This window comes from Gymnoscopelus braueri (genome assembly GCF_963280865.1).
Source record: "Gymnoscopelus braueri genome assembly, chromosome: 9".
Classification (NCBI taxonomy): domain Eukaryota; kingdom Metazoa; phylum Chordata; class Actinopteri; order Myctophiformes; family Myctophidae; genus Gymnoscopelus; species Gymnoscopelus braueri.
The window spans coordinates 49,143,349-49,165,385 of record NC_137610.1 but is presented as its reverse complement, the minus strand read 5'-3'; the positions used below and the strand labels follow the sequence as shown (position 1 = coordinate 49,165,385).

The following is a 22,037-nucleotide window of genomic DNA, read 5'->3' as shown; positions in this document are numbered from 1 at the left end:
TGTTGAAAACGGCAAAACAAAGGGTATTTATTAAATATAGTATATCATATAATTAAATATAAAATAAAAAAAAATCACAGAAAAAAACGTTTTATGGTCATGATTCATGTCATCTCGTGATGGCTTGATTCGAGGCTTAAATTAATAGATATAAATATTTTTGGAAATGTCAATGGAAAAATGCATTGAGTTTTTTCTTCCGGCACCAAAAAAAAACAGGAAGTGGGCGGGAACTGCGACGCTCTATACGTCTGCCGTTATGCTCACGCACCTTATATCTTATCTCAGGTACCATGTGTAAATATGTAGTTTTTTTTAAATTTATTTTTTATCTCCTTTCCCACCCCCCCCCCTCTTCTTCTTCTTCCCTTTCTTTTTCTCGATGGAAATAACGTTACGATGGGAACTATGTCCTGTAAAACCTCTCATGTGACAATAAAGCTGATTCTGATTCTGGTATGATGGCGCTGACTGGCAATGGCAGTGTCAAGTTTTTGATAACATTAGAAAGACGGATTTATCAGTTTAAAATTGATAGATCTCTACTTTTTTTGTGCCAAGGACCCCCAAATTGATATTTATTTGGGGGCGTGGACCCCGGTCTGAGGAGGTTTTGTGCCAGGGACCCCCAGTTAAAAAAGAAGAAATCTCAATGTTTTTCTAATTATTTAGGGGGGGGGGGGGGTCCGCGGGCAAATACATATCATTTTGGGGGGTCCTTGACACAAAAAAGTTTGAGAACCACTGATATAGAAGGCATTTTGTAGAATCGGCCTCAGGTATTTAATGGGTTAACATAATAGTGAAGGTTTTACAGCCAAAAGAAATTGAAATAAAGGAATCCTGTGTGTTTTTTTTTTGTACCTAAAATGTGTGATCTGGTTCTCCAGCAGAGCCATGAGTCGACTCCTTATCTGGTCAAAGTGTTCCTTCTCCTCCACGGTAACGGTGCCCATTCCATCCGGCCTGCAGCACGATCAACACGGGGGAGAGGAGAGGGAAAAGAGAAGGAGAGAAAAAAAAGTGACAAAGAAAAACCTGTTAGCTGCACGTTTCATTTAACCCATTAAGACCGGGAACGCATCTGTGTCATTTTTTGATTTGAGCAAAAAAAATCATTAGTTTACACTTTGGCTATTCAAAAATAGCAGATATACAAGCTCATAGTGCGGCACCGAGTGCCGCGCTACGAGCTTGTAGATCTGCTATTTTTTGGAAAATCGTGAAAATGTGCGCACATCTTTGAATATATATATTCTTTTAAAGTGAACATTCTTTTACTCAAATGTTTGCTTCTGGGGGTCCCTGGAACAAAATATTTTGAGATGGGCGTCGGCGGCCAAATACACATAATTCTGGGGGTCCTTGACATGCAAAAGTTTGAGCACCACTGATATAGAAACATACGTTTTTTCAGAATACTCTTGGGATTTAGAGGGCATTTGTAAAGGCGGTTACACACCGGCGAATATACGCAAAATTCGGACTCGTTCCAAATAATTAAAAGACGCTTTTTTCGCTCCGCGAAACTGGTGTGGAAGCTTGCATTGACTTTATAAGGTTTTAAAAAAAAACGTATTATTCGCATGAAAAAAATCGCCCCGGTGTGTAAGGACCTTAAGAACCGGCTTCAGGTCTTAATGGGTTAATGTTTGCAAAGCCTTCAATTCCCCTTCCCTTATACCTTCTTCTGAATGGACACTCAGGGAAACGGGGAAAGAAAAAAAGAGAAAAAAAAGAATGCAATCACTACCCAGGATGACTAGCCTTGACTTTTCTGGGTGTGTTTTTGCAGCTGAAAGAGAAAAGCAGCCCTCTCAAAACGACACTCGCACGGCGCTCGCCTGGAGGTAAAAAAAAAAAACTGAAGAAAAGCGAGGCGGTTGTTCTTATAAAAGCCCCTACATCAGCCAGAATCAGCCTCTGCAACAAACCAGCTCTGTGTGTGTGTGTGGCAGTACCACGTTCAAAAATACCAAATAAAATAAAAAGGCAAGAAGAAACACAAAGAATGTTTATTAAGATTTATTTGGCTATTTATTTATTTTTTAATCGTGAAAATGTGTGCAAATCTTTGAATATATATATATATACGTGATTAACTCAAATCTTTGCTTCTGTGGGGTTCCCTGGAACAAAATATTTTCAGATGGGGGTCCACGGCCCAAATGCATATCATTTTGGGGGTCCTTGACATGAAAAAGTTTGAGAACCACTGATAGCAACATAATTTGCTACTTCGCTTTAAAAGTATATATATATATATTCAAAGATTTGCACACATTTTCATGATAAAAAAAAAATAGCAGATCTACAAGCTCCTACAGTAGCTATGAGGGGGGGGGGGAGCTATGAGCTTGTAGATCTGCTATTTTTGAATAGCCAAATAAATAAAAAAATTACACAGATGCGTTCCCGGTCTCAATGGGTTAAGTAGATCAATAGGGAAATATTTTGCTTTTTTTGGACGCATTACCAAAATACATAATTCAAGCAGAATTATATTTCTGCAAAGGTAATACTTTTCTTTTTTTTCTCTCCACCCTTCCATGGATTCATTACTTGATTTCGTCCAACAAACATACTTGAACGGTACGTTTGTTTTAGCTGCCTATTATGTATTACACATACCGTATAAGCATCTAAAACAAACATTCTTCACACTTAAAAAAACAACAACGTGCCTACAGTAATTCTGTTATCACAAAAAAAATGTTAGGATAATATTTACGGGAGAACAAGGACGTTGTTTTAAGTGCACCGCGAAAGAGGCCGAGGGGGACAACGGGGGACAACTTGTAACGCATTGTGCGCCGAACACCGGGGCCTCTCCTGAGCCCCACTCCAAACTCAATGGCCCCCCAAAACGTTCCCTGTTTAGCAACGTGAAGCGTCTTTCCCCCCCACACACACACACACACACACACACAGGCAGCGCCACTTGTTAGCACAACTTATAAACCTCGTTGTTCCTACAAATCTGTCAATTCATTATCCCCCCCCCCCCCCGCCCCGCAAGCCCCCCAAACCCTCCCTCCTCCTCCAAACCCCCCATTTAACAAGCACCAGCTAATCCCAAAGGAACATAAAAGGGGGGATAGCGCTGGGGAGGGGGGGGTGGGGGGTTGCGCGTGCTCACTCATGTAATAGGCAAGAATAGCTTGGGTCTTTCATGTGAGGCTAAAAGGGGGGTACGGGCTAGAGAATGTCATGTTCTGGGGACCCTCCATCTCCCCCCCCCCCCGTGTCTGTCCTCTTCTTGTCCCTTAAACACCCAGATGAAGATGTTTGAGGATCACGGTGACAGAAGCTGGTTCTTCCTCCCCGTTCTGTATGCAGAACTTCATCAAAACTGACTGACAGCCCCTCGTGAGAGCTGGTCTGTTCATCATCATTTCCTCACACAAATCAAGTTATTAATCCTTAGAAGGGTGGGGAGGAAAAAAAAAAAGATTACCGTGGCAGAAATAGAATTCTATACTTGAATCGTTTTCTCAAATGAACACGAGTCAGACAAGTTTAGTATTTTTAAACGTAAAGTACATTTTTGGGTATGATATCTGAATCAAATTGCATTTGAAGCCTGCATGCGTCACAACGAACAGCAGCGACACACACTGGGGAGGTGAAATATTAGATACAATATTTTTGGAATATTTTTGAAATCAAAGAAGTGGCTTTGATTTCAGTCGTCCTTGTCCCTCCCTCTTCGCCGTTTCGAATCCAATCAGATGTGTGTTGTTCACGCATGGGCGCGCGCACACACACACACACACACACACACACACACACACACACACACACACACACACACACACACACACACACACACACACACACACACACACACACACACACACACACACACACACACACACACACACACACACACGCTGGGTACTGGGTGCAATGCGACAGCTTGTCGGGGTGCAGACTGCATTGTCGGTGCTAAATGAAGCGTAGCGCATGCGAGCCGTGGCCCGGCACTCGAACCCCCGTTGCACAATGGGTCTGGTAGGGGTTAACAGGCTCTGAGACTGTCTGCAGGGTGCTTCTATACTCTTAGTGTGTGTGTGTGTGTGTGTGTGTGTGTGTGTGTGTGTGTTATATTACTATGCTTGTGAGAAATAGAAAGTGGTGTAAAGTAACTAAGTACATTTAAGTACTGTACTTAAGTACAATTTTGAGGCATTTTTTACATTACTTAGTATTTCCAATGTATTTCTTTTACTTCAACTCCACTTACATCTCAGAGGCAAATATTGTACTTTTACTCCACTACATTTATTTGAAAACTTTAGCTACTAGTTACTTTGTAGATTATGATTATTATTACAAAACATACATTAACCACTTCAGCCCTACATATATTTCGGCCATTTGAAAATAGCTGATCTACAAGCTCACAATGCGTCGCAATGCGACACATTGTGAGCTTGTAGATCTGCTGTTTTCAAAAGATTTTTTTACACATTTTATACAATTGAAAACTTGTGAAATGGGACATTCTGCATAATGAGTCATTTTACTTTTGTACTTTAAGTATATTTTGATACCAATACTTTTGTACTTTTACTTAAGTAAATTTCTACATTGCAGTACTGATACTTTTACTTAAGTAAGAAATGTGAGTACTTTTTCCACCACTGGAAAGAAGACATTATGAGAATCATTTTCCTGGTCCTCGCATAGAACAACATTTGTTTTAATATTTTAAAAGATTTGCAGAGATATAAGTTTACGATTATACTGTAAAAAGATTCAGGTTGTTGTTATAGGGTTTATTATAGGATTAGGCATTTAGAGGTGTTAGGGTCAGAGGTTTCCCTATTTTAATAGTTGTACAGGCGATATCAAATACCGAAAAATAGCCCATCTACACACAGAAAAATAATGGTTCTAAATGGTTCTTTAAAAGGCTATATGGTTCCACAAAGAACCATCAACTACTAAAGAACCATTTGATCTAGTGAATGGTTCTTCATGTTCCTCATCTAGTTCTAGAGAACCTTTTTTTGTTAAAGTTCTTTGAGGAAACATTGAACTCTTAAGACATTCCTTGAAAATAGCAGATCTACAAGCTCACAACGTGTCACGGTGCAACGTGTTGTGAGCTTGTAGATCTGCTATTTTCGAAAAACACATCTGGAACCAATAATGGTTCTTCTATGGCATCACTGTGAAGAACCAGTTTTGGTTCCCATTGGCACCTTATATTTCTCTGTGTACAAGCTTGTAGATGGGCAATTTTCCAGATATTTTCAATGCAGTCCGAAAATGTTGTCCTCACAATTATAGTAAAACCAACCTTTGTGTGTATGTGTGTGCGTCCGTGCGTCTGTGCATGCGTGCGTGCGCGTCTATGGTGAAGGGACGCGTCTGTAGGCTTGAGTTAGTGTTCAGAGTGTTGACGCTAGATGTGACTCATCTTAGCGTTAAGTACTAAACGATAAACTAGCGTGTATCTGTAGCCAGTGGCTTCGCCAACAACAACAACAACAGCAACAACAACAACAAACCCTCTGGCTGTTTCCCTTAATCACATGCGACAAGGGGGCCGGCGGCGAAGCCTCCTCCGCCGTCTCAAGGTGAGCTGGCAGAGACCTTGTGCGTCCGTCAGTCAGTCAGTCAGTCAGTCAGTCAGTCAGTCAGTCAGTCAGTCAGTCAGTCAGTCAGTCAGTCAGTCAGTCAGGGGCATCAGTACCCGCCGTCATCTCCTCAAGAGGTGTGGAGGACAAAAGACCCCTGACTGAGTGGCAGGTGACACGAGAGGTTTGGTTTGATCCCCCCCCCCCCCCCCCCGTCTCACGGCGCGAAGGACGGCATGCAGCGGCTAAAGACCTCTTGTCACTTTCTGTAAAGCCCAGCTATCTGGACCGTGTTGGCAAGTGGAAGGATATGAGATGACAGACAGGAGGGGAGAGAGAGAGAGAGAGGGTGGTAAGTATAACCATGATGACAGGGACGGTATAAACCTCATCCACATGTGTTGTTGATCCTCCCTGACGAGAGCATGGTGCTGCCCCCTGGCTGTATTAATGCTCCATTAACCTTAGTTTCTTGATGCTTAACTTAACATTTTGCACCTGTGTCTGTGTTAAAGAGTTGGATTCTTCTCACAGATCCTTAAATTCCTTAAACACTGTTGTCCTCCGGTTCAACCATCAAACCCAACTGGTCAAAACATTGTGGGTTTGAACAACAAGTAACAAAGAGTCTCTCTCATTTTGTTTTGGTTAAAATAAGTGTTAAATAGACTCCACCTATAGCCTGTAGAACTTGCCGTAGCACATTAGCCCTAGCCTTGACGACTCTTGCACGCTTATGCAAAGGTTAAAATGTAATATAGATAGCATGTTATGTAGACATATGCCATGTTCATTTGATGACCTGGCATCCTACAGTGTATAGTTTCATTGTGCAGATTATTTATTCTTTTGACATTATACCGTTTAGACTGATGATAGGTTCTTTTACATAATGATCCTACAGTAGATGACCATTTCTATGCATTTGATGTAATTACAGTACCTCGTGTTTACCTTGCTTACTGTAAAACGCTCTGGATTAAGAGCGTCTGCTAAAATGCCTGAATTGTAACAAGTTAGCAAATGCAAACCAAATGGACCCTTAATACGGTTCCATTTGGAAAACCGTGTTGTTGTTTTCTCCACTTTCTTGAACATGTTTCTGGTCTCCCTCTGTGTGCAGACTGGTTTCTCCTTTAGCGTCCATCCAAAGCCCCATAGCGTTCCATCCACACACCCACTCAGAAAGCACGGGGGGCAACTGAATGGGCATCAATTATTCAAATTACAGCTCCAACTGACAAAAAGCCAATTCCACACAAGACCCCCCCCCCCCTCACACACACACACACAACGGGCCGGCAACACCCACCCACACCCACCCCGTCCATTTATAATACAGTGATTACCAGGAGAAGCTAATCATTATGTCTCTAATTGACTAAATGACTGGACAAAGAGAGAAAGCACAGATATTAGTATTTTACCAGCAGGGAAGTCAAGAGGCGCTTGGCCTGATGGAAAAAAAGTGCAAGAAAACTATGACTGCCCTGAGGAGATCACAGTGCATTATCCCTTTAAGACCGCGAACACATCGGTGTCATTTTTTAGATTTTTAGCTAAAAAAAAAAGCATTATTTTATACTTTTGGGCTATTCAAAAAATAGCAGATCTACAAGCTCATACAGTAGCATACCTCTGTCTCTGCTTGTGTCAGAGCTATTAATCCAATAAGACCGGGAACGCATCCGTGTCATTTTTAGATCTCTCATAGCATGGCACCGAGTGCAGCTTGTAGATCTGCTATTTTTTTGAAAAATCTTGAAAATGTGTGCAAAATCTTTGAATATATATATATTTTTTAAAGCATTTTTTTTTTACTCAAATCTTTACATCTGGGGGGGTCCCTGGCACAAAATATTTTGATATGGGGGGTCCGTGGCCCAAATACATATACATTTGGGGGTCCTTGACAGGAAAAAGTTTGAGCACCACTCATAAAGCAATATATAGTTTTTAACTCATTCAGTGCCTGACTTATTTCTGGCAGTTTGGCTCTGAGTGCCAGAGCCAAAATTTCGTCTTAGACGTCCAGTGGCACTGAATGAGTTAAGAAAACTGTTTAGAAGACATTTGTAGAATGGGGGTAGTCATCAGGTCTTACTGGGTTATTTACAGCCAAGCCCACAAGTGGCTAAAGGATGTACTGCTCATATCTCAGAATACCGTCGCCGTTGTCGGGGCAGAAACCTCTTATCTCCATATTTTAACTTTTGGTGTTTTTTTGTTGTAAATCATCGCCCTACTTCACTGGTTTTCAACCCTTTCCATATCAAGGTCCATTCATTTATTCAGCATTTGAGCCACAGACCCACCGTTTGATGAGATTTAGACTCTCAGACCCAAGACCCCAATATTTTGTTATCGTCGGATAAGATTTTGTCCACAATTCCATCCATGCTGCATTGATGTCGGTACCAATAGGAGAGACAACAGGCAAACGTTGATCAACATAACAATTCTTCAACGTTCACTAATTGTGTTCTTGTAAATTGAGTAATGCAGCTGTTTAACAGTAATGTAACTCTTGAGAGAAGATGAAACCAAATGGATCCGTCAGTTTTGGACATTGCACCCAACAGAGACGAAAAACGTATTCAACATTCATGTAAGTACACCGTGTACAAAACGTGCGTGTTGGCCATGTGGGTATTTTATACGATAGCTTCAACTCATAGTAATACACAAAACGTATTTCACGTGTTGTTCATTGATAAAAAAAAAGTTCCCCTTATAGCACAATCTTTGTACTGTATGTATACGTCTGTCTGTCTCTGTCTGTCTGAAAATAGCCGATCTACAAGCTCACAACGCATTGCGCTGCATTGAAAAGCTTGTAGATATGGTATGTTTGCTCTTAACACATTGTGTGCCAAAAACGGTCCGGACCGTTTTTGAGAATCCAAACGAGAAGTGCCGAAAACGGTCCGGACCGTTTTTGACCCAATTTTATTTTTATACGTGGGGCCCACGTGGGGGCGCTCTAACGAAACTTTGGGATCATCCAAGGAGTCTCTGAGAGGGAGAGGCCGGATGTGGATCCATGTCAAAAATCCTTCCGGTCGGCCTTTCCAATGTTATCTCCTTGACTAAAAGCTTAAATATCTCCATTTCTTTTTAACGTGGTGGAAGCGAGCCGTTTTCGATCGGCGATCACTTTGCAATGGAGGATCGCGTTAGAAATATTATTGTTCCAGGCGTTAGTCGGGACCCTCCGCCGTCTCGCACGCACGCTTTGTTTACATGCACTTCCGCGTCGGGGCTTCTACAGCACGAAACGTATCAACGTAAGTGGATGGAAGAATAGCAGGCACTGAACGTATAATATTTTAATAAACCTCTGGCACCCAATGTGTTAAAAACATAAATAAAAACAAAAATATTGATAATGATACTAATACTAATACTAATAATAATCTCAGCAACTTGTTGATAATTGTGGATTTTTTTGCCGGCAATGACATATCCAAAATATGGACGCCATGTTGAAAGTCATGTACTGTAATACTGTCTCAGTTCCATTTCTCAAGGCAGTGGTTCCCAAACTGGGGGCCCCCAGAGGATTTGGGGGGTCCCCAGAATATTTTGGAGGGGGGTAGGCTTGATTAGTTTAATGTGCAACATTGTTTTCTCACTCAACAGTCAACAAACCAGCACACAGTATAAGTGTATACAGGGTATCTGCACATTTATAAAGTTACAATTTAATGACTATAATACAAACTGTCAAATATTACATAAGAAAGAGGAAAACATAGTGAAAATGGCCAATCTTTTAATTTGTCTAGTTTCACAATATTTATCTGTGGAACCGAGTCAAACTAAATGTGAACTTTGTGAAATACTCAACTCAACGTAACTTTAAATTGTCACATTTCACAGGTGTAAACGAGTGGGTGACATTGTTTAGTGCAAGTCCACCCACGTTGGTATGCTTTAATTGTAATGAATAGGTTACTTATTAAGGATGAGAATTCTAATATAGGTAATATTTTTCTGGAACTGACATACATTCAGATTGATGCAACAACATGTTACATTTCGCTCAAGTTAGAGGTTAATAGAATGATGTCAAAGCAGGCTTCAAAATGAAATTAATAACGTTATACTAATAATAATAATAATAATCTTTATTTATAAAGCACCTTTCAGACATAAATGCAGTTCAAAGTGCTTTACATTCAAGTTAATTGTTGGAAAGACAAACTTAATTCAAATTCCTCCTATGAGAGACAGCCAATATTCAGGTGGAACTGACATGCACTCTTGAAGGATGTAGACTGGCAGAAGAAAACGCTAAATATTTAACAAAATCTTTTCTCCATACTCTCCCTTCAGTAACTCCTCTTAGTTGATGTTACAGTGAGTTGCTTAATTTTCCATTATACTGCGAAGGTTGTTGAAGCCGCAATGTTGAATATTGTGCCATTCTGGGGTGGGGGGAGGGGCTTGGGGGGATTACTATTATTTTGTTTGTCTTTTTGTTTATGTTTTTCTATTGTCTTTTGCTTTACTATTTTTTTGGGGGGCTTTTTCTTGTTTTGGTGTGTAAAATACAAAAATGGATGGATGTACTTTGTAGCAGTGGTGGAAAAATAACTCAAATGTTTTCCTTAAGTATATACATATATAAATAGAAGTAAAAGTCCAGAATTCAAAATGTACTTGAGTAAAAGTACAAAAGTATTGGCATCAAAATGTAATTATAGTACCAAAAGTAAAAGGACTATTACGCAGAATGTCCCATTTCAAGTTTTCAAACGTATACAAATCTTTTGGAAAATAACAGATCTACAAGCTTACAATGCGTCATAAATATCTTTACCAAAAAAAAAAAACCTGTTCCCGTGCACGTGGGAGGCACAGAAGAACGGACGTACCTGTTGCCGTGCACGTGGGAGGCACAGAAGGCGTAGCTGTAGTGCAGGAGCGTGGGGTCCACCAGGGCGCTGTTCTCAGAGTACTCCATCAGGTCCCTCAGGTAGCTCAGATGGCGATGGCAGCCCCTCACCCCGTAGCGGGCACAGTACTCGTCTAGCACAAACACCTGCCCCGGACTGAACCAGCCCTGATGTGGACACAATCAATACACGTTCATTATAGAATTATCTTTCTATACTTTGACATGCTACAGGAATGGTTCCCAGGGGTCCTTAGGGGGGATACCAGGGGGTCCCCAGCAAAAATTGTTAATATAGCTTCACAATAATTCTATACTTTGGCTATAAATGGACACTTCCACCGGTCATATTCAACACATTGCTGGCCAGGCTTGGGAATTGAACCTGGGGCAACCGGGGGAGCTCCTACTCCCCAGCCGGCCCGTTCAGCTATTACAATGATTCTGCTTAAAACTGGTGGAAACTCAAGTCGGTTCGTGCAGCCGGTTCCGTGAAAGCACCAAGGTTACAAGAATGTAGAACGGAACCAGTTCTAAAGGGGCCTCAGTGGGGAGAGCATGGTGGTACCTCAGTCAATGTTTGGGTATTTGATACCATCAGGGCCCAACCATGCTCTCATGGTAAATGTAAGGCTGTAATTCTCAACCTGTTTCATTCCAAGGATCCCCAGCATTAGATTGTCTGGCCGCTATGCGGCCTCCTTCACATCTACACGCAAAGCTTGGCCAATCAAATCTGGACGTCATGTTGTTGGTGACATTTGTCGCAATAAAGTAACATCACATCCGGATTAGGGGTGGGACGATATGGGTACCTCACGATACGATATATATCACGATATTAGGCCCACGATAACAATATATATCACGATATTCGACGATATTCGATATATTGCGATATCATGATATTCAATATATATTGCAAGAAATTTCACCAACGATATATCACGATATCTGAAAATATCGATATATCGCGATATCACGATATATTGCATGAAATTTCACCAACGATATATCACGATAGTCCTTGTATTCAATTCATAAACACATAAAATAGCACCAAACATCATTACACAAATACAGAGTAGGAAAAACAACGTATCACAAACTTAAAAAAAAAAAAAAAAAAAAAAAAAAAAAATCGATATTTTTCGGCAGTATATCGATTAGTTATCGCGGGAGAAAGTATCGCGATATATCGCGATATCGATATATCGTCCCACCCAGGGCCGCTTCTCCCTACACGCACACTACGCAGGATGCGTGGGGCCCCGCCTTGCGTGGGGCCCCGCCTACCAACAAAAAAAAACAAAAACAAAAAAATAAATGGGAAAAAAGTTTTTCTGGGAAAAAAAAAAAGTTTTTCTGGGAAAAAAACCAACCCAATCCGCCCAGAACCGCGCACGATGGGGGAAACATGCATTTGTGTCCCGTATCGTGCTTAGGGCCCCCGTGGAGTCTAAAGCGGCACTGGTCCCACCCCTAATCCGGATGTCACGTTCGTGACCGGATTGTATAAATATGAGACGGTAAACATAGGCCTTGCTAAATGTTGAAACATATTACAACATAAAAACAATATTTAAACTCTTTGACAAGAGTTCCTGAGCTGGGTAAAAGTGGAATTCATAAATCGGTTACATTGTCACTGACGATACATTGGAAGTGACACAATCTCAAATGGATGGTTCACCCCCAACATGACTTGTTTTCTATCGATTAGTCACCCCATGGAGACTTGAATTCATGGATATATATTTTTTTGTCACATTGCTAAGCCAATAATTTGATGACCGGCAGCGGTTCCGGTAGGAGACACAAAGAGTCTCCTTTGTGTCTCCTACCGGAACCGCTGCCTAGTGGTCCGCTGGTCATCAAATTATTGTCTTAGAAATGCGACAAAAACAAAAAAATATCCATGAATTCAAGTCTCCATGGGGTGACTAATCCATTTTTTTTGGGTGAACTATCTCTTTAAAAGAAAGAAAGAAAGAAAAACAATCTTAAAAGAGCTTTCACTTCTTCTAATGATTTAACGAAAGACATCTGAGGTTAAACAATTAACAATTAATTCATCGGGCGAATAAAAAAGAAAAATTAACACTAGTAAACAGGGGAAGAGGGGGGGGGGGGGGCAATTTGAAAATCCACGAGCGTTCATCAGTTCATTCATCCCTCGCTTAATCACTAAATTAGGCATGAAACTTACATTGCTAATTAACCCATTAAGACCGGGAACGCATCTGTGTCATTTTTAGATTTGCGCTAAAAAGGCCTTATTTTACACTTTGGCTATTCAAAAATAGCAGATATACAAGCTCACAGCGCGGCACCGAGTGCCGCGCTGTGAGCTTGTAGATCTACAATTTTTTTAATTCTTAATCTTGAGAATTTGGTGCAAATTTTTGATTATATATATATTTTAAAGCAAACATTTGTAACTCAAATCTTTGCTTCTGGGGGATTCTACAAATGTCTTCTAAATCTCTAACAGTCTTATGTTGCAATATATCAGTGGTGCTCCAAACTTTTCCATGTCAAGGACCACCCAAAATGACATGTATTTGGCCCGCGGACCCCCATCTCAAAATATGTTGTTCCAGGGACCCCCCCCAGAACCACAGATCGGAGTTATTAATGTTGGCTTTAAAACATATATATACATATTCAAAGATTTGCACACATTTTCACAAATGTGTTTTTCTCTCCAAAAAATAGCAGATCTACAAGTTCGTAGCGCGGCACTCTGTGCAAAAATAGGGCAAAAATAGCCAAAGAAAACTAAAACAAATACACAGATTCTTTCCCCGTGTCTTAATGGGTTAAGAATCGTCTCGGAAGAAATAATTAACAAATTAGCACCTCGGCGGAGCCGCCGCCCACCCTCTTGGCGTGACAGCCGGGTCTCTCCGGGTGATGACGGCCGACCCAGGAGAGTTCATGACCGACGAGCAGAACACGCTCCAAATGTGTTCTTTACCTCTTTAGTCATCCCAGATGATGCATCTCACAGAGAGAGGTAGGAGGATATTGGACTCAGTGGTGGGAAAAAAAGTACTCTAATTGTTTTTACTTAAGTAAAAGTATCAATACTACAATGTAGAAATACAGGTAAAAGTCAGAAATTCTGAATTTACTTAAAACTTACTTAAAAGTAAAAAAGTATTGTTATCAAGATGTACTTAAAAGTACCAAAAGTAGAAAGTACTCATTATGCAGAATGTCCCATTTCGCAAGTTTTCAAATGTATAAAAAATATTTTGAAAATAGCAGATCTACAATTGCTCACAATCGCGACGCATTGTGAGCTTGTAGATCATCTATTTTCAAATGGCCATAATGTATATAGGGCTGAAGTGGTTACGTATTTTTTGGAATAATAATCAAAATCTACAAAGTAACTAGTAAAGTTTTCAGATAATTGTAGTGAAGTGAAAGTACAATATTTGCCTCTGAGATAGAAGTATAAGTACTGCAAATTGTAAATACTCCAGTAAATAAAAAAAAATACCTCAAAATTGTACTTAAGTACAATACTTGAGTAAATGTACTTAGTTACTTTACACCACTGATTGGACTTTCAATTCATATTGAATACTGAGGACGTCTTAATTTTGACATGGAAGCCCTGTGTGCTTCATAAGAGAGTTGCTTTAACCCATTAAGACCCAAGAGGCCGCCTCCTAAATCAGTAGTTCTCAAGGACCCCCAAAATGATATGTATTTGGCCGCGGACCCCCCCATTGGTTTTTTTCCCCCCAGGGACCTCCAGAAGCAAAGATTTGAGTTACAAATGCTCCCTTAAAATGATGTACTTGTATATCTGCTATTTTTGAATAGCCAAAGAAATCCCCCCTCCCCCAGAAGACAAGATTTATGTCAAAAAACTAAAAATTATTCAACATTTTCCAAACATTTTAGAGATTTAAAAAAATATATATATCAAATTAGCAGATGTACAAGCTGACGCGCTGTGAGCTTGTATATCTGCTATTTTTGAATAGCCAACGCTAAAATCTAAAATGACCACAGATGGCTTTCCCGGTTTTAATGGTTTATTATGGGTAATTGCTGACAGAATTGTATAAAACATTATTTAAGCCAGGGGTTGGGAGACCTTTTCAAAGGCACATGATCACTTAGCTGTTTCCCAAGGCTGGCGTGTTGATCAGCCCAGTGCCAGACACACAGCCAACACCCAACCATTTGCTTTTAATGTCTTATTATTGGCTTGCTTGGAAAAAAAACACAAGCATTAAAATAAGTCAGTAAATGTAATAATGAAAAACCCTAACAAAGAATGAGCCTGAGGAGTGGGGGAGATACGTTTTATAGCAATAATGGTTAAAGGGATAGTTCACCCCCAAAATAACTTATTTTCTATCAATTAGTCACCCCCTAGAGACTTGAATGCATGGATATGTTTTTGTCAAATTGCTAAGCCAATAATTTGACCACCAGCAGTGGTTCTGGTTGGAGACGTCTCCTTTCAGTCTCCTACCAGAATGACTGCTGGTCATCAAATTATTGGCTTAGGAATGCGACAAAAACAAAACACTATCCATGAATTCAAGTCTCCATGGGGTGACTAATCGATAGGAAAGAAATGTCATTTTGGGGGTGAACTATCCCTTTAATAATGGTTCCTTTTGATTCAGCTCAATTGATCACCTTAAAAATCTAAAATATTGTAAAACAAATCTTCTCTTGTGGGGGGTCCCTGAGACTAAGTCTGTTCAGATGGCTGTTTGCAGCCAATAATACTTACAACAAATCTGTGGATCCTTGACATGAAAACGTTTGAGATCCACACTGTCTGCTCTGAGCTGTCTTTGGCTTGGGAAGGTTTTTACTTTCACTCTTCCCTCTCTCTCTCTCTCTCTCTCTCTCTCCCTCTCTCTCATCCTTTGTCTCTGCTTTGTGTCAGAGCTATTAACCCATTAAGACCGGGAATGCATATTTTTTGTTGTTATAACCATTATTTTATACTTTAGGCTATTCAAAAATAGCAGATCTACATGCTCATTGAGCGGTAGAAAAATAGGAGATAGAGCGCGGCACTCTGCGCTGCGCTACGAGCTCGTAGATCTACAATTTTTTTAATGAAAAAATCGTGAACATTTTGTGCAAATCTTTGAATACATTTTTAACTCAAATAATTGCTTCTGGGGGATTCTACAAATGTCTTCTAAATACTAACATTTTTTTTTTTTACTTATGTTGCTACATTGGTTCTCAAACTTTTTTCATGTCAAGGACCCCCAAAATGATATGTATTTCTCCGCGGACCCCCCCCCCCCTTCTCAGAACATTTTGTTCCAAATGTTTTGAAAAGATTTTAGTTAAAAATGTATATATATATATTCAAAGATTTGCACACATTATCACAATATTTTTTTCAAAAATCTACAAGCTCATAGCGCTACATGAGCATTATGAGCACGAGCTTGTAGATCTGCTATTTTTTAGATAGCCAAATAAATCTATAAAAAATTACACGGATGCGTCCCCGGTCTTAACGGGTTAATATCACACTACAAAAGGAATAGCACGGATGGAAAACAAGCGCCACGTCCGTCGTATATACTGGCGACGAGTGACAAGATGTTCCTCTGTGACAAACAGATGGCGACCAACTCCAAGTCTTGGCGTTGACCGCTCAATTAGCTGTTAACAAGCCGACCGCCTCGTTAACCCACTGAGACCGGGAAAGAATCTGTGTCATTTTTCAGATTTCTTTGGCTATTCAAAAAAATAGCAGATCTACAAAAGCTCATAGCGCGGCACAGAGTAGATCTGCTATTTTTTGAAAAATCTGGAAAAGTTGTGCAAATCTTTGAATATATATATTTTTTAAAGCGAACATTTGTAACTCAAAGCTTTGCTTCTGGTGGGGGTCCCTGGAACAACATATTTTGAGATGGGGGTCCGCGGCCAAATACATATCATTTTGGGTGGTCCTTGACATGACAAAGTTTGAGAGCCACTGATATATATATAGCAACATACGTTCAACATACAACATACATACGTTAAAAAGAAAACTGTTAGGATTTAAACGTCATTTTGTAGAACCCCCCAGAAGCAATTAGACTTGAGTTACAAATGTTCACTTTAAAATATATATATATTCAAAGATTTGCAGGAATGTTCATGATTTAAAAAAAAAATAGCAGATCTACAAGCTCATAGCGCGGCACTCGGTGCCGCGCTATGAGCTTGTAGATCTTCTATTTTCGAATAGCCAAAGAAAAAATAAATAATTACACAGGTCTTAATGGGTTAAGCGCCAAGAGACTTGGCCGTCGCCGTGTCATCGCGAGCGTCGTCGTCATCGCTCGTCCACCGAGTCCCTCGGTAGAATGACACAGGCAAAAAGAATGGACGCCCTGTCACCCTGAAATGTCAAGCCTTTGGAGTATTACTATTTGCCATTTGTTTGCAACTGAATGACTGCCTGATAAAGATGAAAGGTTATTTGATCAAGTAGTAGAGCAATGGGACTTGGGCAAGTACTGGTAACCTGTGGTGTAAAGTAACTAAGTACATTTACTCAAGTACTGTACTTAAAGGTTTAATGACATTCACTTTTACACCACATTCAAAGTCTTTGTCCTGGTCCTTCAAAAGTGTACAAAAAGTTTTAAGTGAAAATTCCATTCCAGTGATCCATGGCAGGTGTTTTTCTCTCACATTTCTAAAGCCTTTTCAACTGCAATGAAAAAAGAAATCTTTGCCTGCGGGTGTCGCTGGTGAGGGATTTTGCCTGTCAATCATCGCCTCTGCTCCGCCCCCTCCAAAGGAAAGGATAGGGGAGGGGAGGGGCGAGGAGGAGAGTGGGCGGGATTAATCGACTGTGACCTCACTGTCGAAGGGCCAAGCTCAGATTACTTTTCAGCCTAATTATTCAGAAAACCCCAGACCACAGAAAATCCACTGAATGTTCTAAGTTCAGGTTTTTTGGGTGTAATTGAGGTCATAAAACCCCAAATAAAACATTGAAAATAAAAAAAGTGAAAATGAATGTCATAGAACCTTTAAGTATTAAGCATTACACATTAAATATTGTACTATTACTCCACTACAATTTCTTTTTAAAGAAACAAGCATTTTTGCGAACGTGGCTTCCAATACAGTAACGTGTCAATATTTAGCAGCAGTGTGCACCAGTGAATCGTACGTCTACAAGCGTTTGATTTTGTGAACCCGGATAAAACAAAAAATCATTAGTTTTAGAAAAACACGGACGGCGGAAGCATCTTTTCCACCGCCGTTCACATTGTCATTTTGTCTCGTGTTTTCTTTTCTCAAGGTCAACCGTTTACACTTCCGTGTGAGAACCGCCGAGCAATTTAGAGCTTCTCTTTTCAACTTCACACAGCCATGATATTTCTAATTAATAAAACCATAATTGCTTTTTTCGCAGAGAGGGTAACAAATTTAAGTACTCCGAGTAGCGGGGAGAGGGTGTGTGTGTGCGTCGTGTGTGTGTGTGTGTGTGTGTGTGTGTGTGTGTGTGTGTGTGTGTGTGTGTGTGTGCGTGCGTGTGTGTCTGTGTGTGTGTGTGTGTGTGTGTCCATCCAAATGTGTGGGTGCATGCTTCTGAGTAATTATATTAGAGTTCACCATGATAGCATGGCAGCCAGTGATTTTTTAACGATGATGCACTCACAGGTTTTGATGGGGAGTGATTACTAATAAAACACAAGATAAAATATGGATCACAAGAGGACGATACGACATTTTGTTTCTGTTTTTTTGTATAATTAAAGGTAAAAAAAAAAGGGTATAGGCATTATAAGCGAGCGATAGGTGAAGCCTAAACCTTTTTGGTCTAGCTGTTATTGTTTTTGTGCTGTTTGTTTTGCTGTATGTAAGGCACAGCAATGTTATTTGTACAGCACATTGCAACAACAAGGCAATTCAATGTGCTTTACACAAAACATCAAGTAAAGGAAACACTATTTTAAAATGACATTAGCATGCATAAAAATAAAATAAAAACGAATACAATTACAGTGCAGAAGACCTGTAGTTTTCTGGGAGTTTGTTTGTGGTGCATAAAAACCTAAATGGTGTTTTCCCCACGTTTATTTTTGCCTATTTTTAAAGCGAACATTTGTAACTCAAATCTTTGCTTCTGGGGGGGTTCCTAGGACAAAATATTTTGAGATGAGGGTCAAAATACATATAATTTTGGGGGTCCTTGACATGGAAAAAGTTTGAGAACCACTGATATTATAGCAGCATACGGCAAGACATGTGTAGATGCGCTCCCGGACTGAATTGGTTAAGACCGATTCATTCATTCATTCATAAGCAAAAACATAAAACCCCAAACAGGCACATTAAGGCACATGTAGGCATACACACACACACACACACACACAGAAAACGAGAGCCAATAAAGTGGGTCACGGACAAAAGGTCAAAGAGTATAGCGTTGGATTAAAAACAAGAAAGAGCCAAGACGGAAGAGAGCTAAATATTGGTCATCAGATATTGTCCAGTTCAGTGGTCAGTCTTTATGATCCCATTGACCCTCTACCGTTCTGCTCCACTAGCCAATGTTTTAGGGAGGGGTCCTGAGATCCTCGCAGACTGCTAGAACCTGGACGCACGCCAAGTCAAATCCTCCCGTGTTTTCATTTGCCTCAGCAGAGTGAACACTATCTATAACCTAATGGACCCCGGGGTTCCATTCGTATAACTCTCTCTCCAAACACGACAAAATGGATAAATGAACACTGAGGATTTTTTACTGTATGCACAAAGAGTGTTCATTTAAAAGGGATAGTTCACCCAAAAGCTTTTTTTTTCTTTCTATCAATTAGTCACCAGATGGAGACTTGAATTAATGGAGATTTTGCTTTTGTCGCATTCCTAAGGCAATAATTTGATGACCAGCGGGACTGGTTGGCAGCGGTTCCGGTAGGAGACACAAAGGAGACTCTTCGTGTCTCCTACCGGAACTGCTGCTGGTCATCAAATTATTGGCTTAGGAATGTGACAAAAACAAAACAATATCCATGAATTCAAATCTCCATGTCCATGACTAATCGATAGAAAAAAAAATCATTTTGGGGGTGAACTATCCCTTTAATTTATACTTTTCTGCGTGCCATGTATTGCACTGAAAACAGTGACACGTGTCGCTCACAAACGCGTTGCAGCACAACGCATTGTGAGCTTATAGATCTGCTATTTTCAGCGTGTGACACCGTCATGCCAACCAAGTGTAATTAATCATCCTTTAACTCTACAACGGGACGGGTCAATATGTACACTTTCAGAGTGAACTTAAACACTCCAGGTAGAGCCAAGCTGTCACTTTAAAGGAGTAGTTCACCCAAAAACAATGACTTATTTTCTATCAATTACACACCCAATGAAGCCATGAATTCATTGAGATGGAATGCGACAAAGAAAATTATTATTTTTGGGGTGAAAAGGCATTTTGCGAGTGGAATACATTTTTGGGGGGTGAACTCTGTCACGATGCAACCAAACCTGGGGCAGGGGAACGGGGTTGCTCTGGTAATGACTGTTGTTGCTGTTGGGTCTCAGGCAGTGTTGATTTTGACAGCAAATTTTGATTTAGTTTTAGTCATGGTCTTTTGAATACAATTCCATTTAGTCATCTGAAATGCTTTAGTTTTAGTCTAGTTTTAGTCGACTAAATATCATAAGATTTTAGTCGACTAAATCTACAGTTGATTTAGTCGACTAAAATGTGTTCTGTCGGTGCCTTGATGGCGTCGTAACGGCTGATTTTACATTTGAAAATGCATGAAAATAGCCGATCTACAAGCTCACAACGCGTCGCAGCGCGACACGTTGTGAGCTTGTAGATCGTCTATTTTCAGAGCGCAACACCCGAGCGCAACCAAACACAAAAGGACTTTAGTTCTACTGGATCTCTTCTCCACTATAGTCCCTCAGTAACATTTCAGTCTAGTTTTTATTTGTTGACGAAATTGTCAACATATTTAGCTTGCGTCAGTGAAAAAAAGGTAGTCGACGAAAATCTTTCGTCATACTTTTAGTCGACGAAATCAACACTGGTCTCAGGCCCCCTCTGTGAATTAAGGTATGACCCCCCCCCCCCCCCCCCCAACACCCCACCCCACATCTATGAGAAGAACGCAACCCACTTCTCAACAGATGTCCTCCCCTCCTAGACCAAAGGCACTGCCCTTTTTGTTAAAAGCCCCAGGTTTTCTTTTTTTTTGTTGTAAAAAGGGGCTCAGGTTGACATACAAAGCCCCCCGTCATTACAAAAGCATCTAGAGAGAGAGAATGTAAGACAGACAGGAGGCTCTCTGAATGGATGGAGAAGGAGGTCTAATTGCAGAGCTGGCTGATGGGAAGTATATAACCCCGGGTGAGAGGCAGGTAACCAAATGAAGGAAGCACAGATGTCACCTATTAGTACCAGTGGCGTAAAGTAATTAAGTATATTTACTCAAGTACTGTACTTAAGTACAATTTTGAGTTATTTATTTTATTTATTTTTTACTGGGGTCCGATTTGCAGTACTTTTACTTCTACTCCACTACATATCAGAGGCAAATATTATACTTTTACTCCACTACGATTATTTGAAAACTTTAGTTACTAGTTACTTTGTAGATTTGGATTATTATTACAAAAGATACATCAACCACTTCAGCCCTATATACGTTTCGGCCATTTGAAAATGGCAGATCTACAAGCTCACGATGCGACGCATTGTGAGCTTGTCGATCGGCTATTTTCAAATGATGTTTATACATTTTACAACTTGTGAAATGGGACATTATACATAATCTACTTTGGTACTTTAAGTACATTTTGATACCAATACTCTTGTACTTTTACTCAAGTAAATTCTGAATTTATGACTTTTACTTGTGACGGACATTGCAGTATTGATACTTTTACTTAAGCACTTGAGTACTTTTTCCACCAATGCTTAGTACACATTTCATTCGATTGGTTCACCCAATCTCATTATTTTTGTAGGGTTTATATGTGTGTGTGTGTGTGTGTGTGTGTGTGTGTGTGTGTGTGTGTGTGTGTGTGTGTGTGTGTGTGTGTGTGTGTGTGTGTGTGTGTGTGTATGTGTGTGTGTGTGTGTGTGTGTGTAGGACACAATAGTGTATCTAACAAAGAGTTTGAGACATTTATGTTTGGTTTAAAAATTAATCAATTGTAAAATTGCCAATATGTCTTGTTTCTTCCTTGTTACTATAGATAGACTTCAATCAGCCAAAAAACAAACACCAAACAAAGAGTCAATAACAACAGCAGAATAAGCTGTTTGGCATTATTTGGCAGAGAGGATATGGCACATTTCTTTCATGGGTGCAACACAACCCACATACTGCTCATCACACAAATGCATGTTCCTTACAAATGGGGGCTCCGTTTAAGAGGAAAATAAACAGGCTTTCCAAAGGTATACAAATTATTGGCATTATTACAACAGAGCAGTGGTGCAAAAAGTACTCAAATGTTTTACTTAAGTAAACATACCAATACTACAATGTAAAAATACTCTGTTACAA

The 22,037-nt window shown here is 40.1% G+C and overlaps 1 protein-coding gene across 1 annotated transcript in view; it reads right to left on the bottom strand.

Annotated features, from left to right (window-relative positions):
• The window catches only part of cadps2 (Ca++-dependent secretion activator 2), a 342,906-nt gene that overhangs the window by 84,566 nt on the left and 236,303 nt on the right, over positions 1 to 22,037 (bottom strand). Inside the window, 2 exon segments of the mRNA XM_080438413.1 lie at positions 865 to 966; positions 10,469 to 10,656. Coding sequence (XP_080294539.1) covers positions 865 to 966; positions 10,469 to 10,656 — 290 coding nt within the window.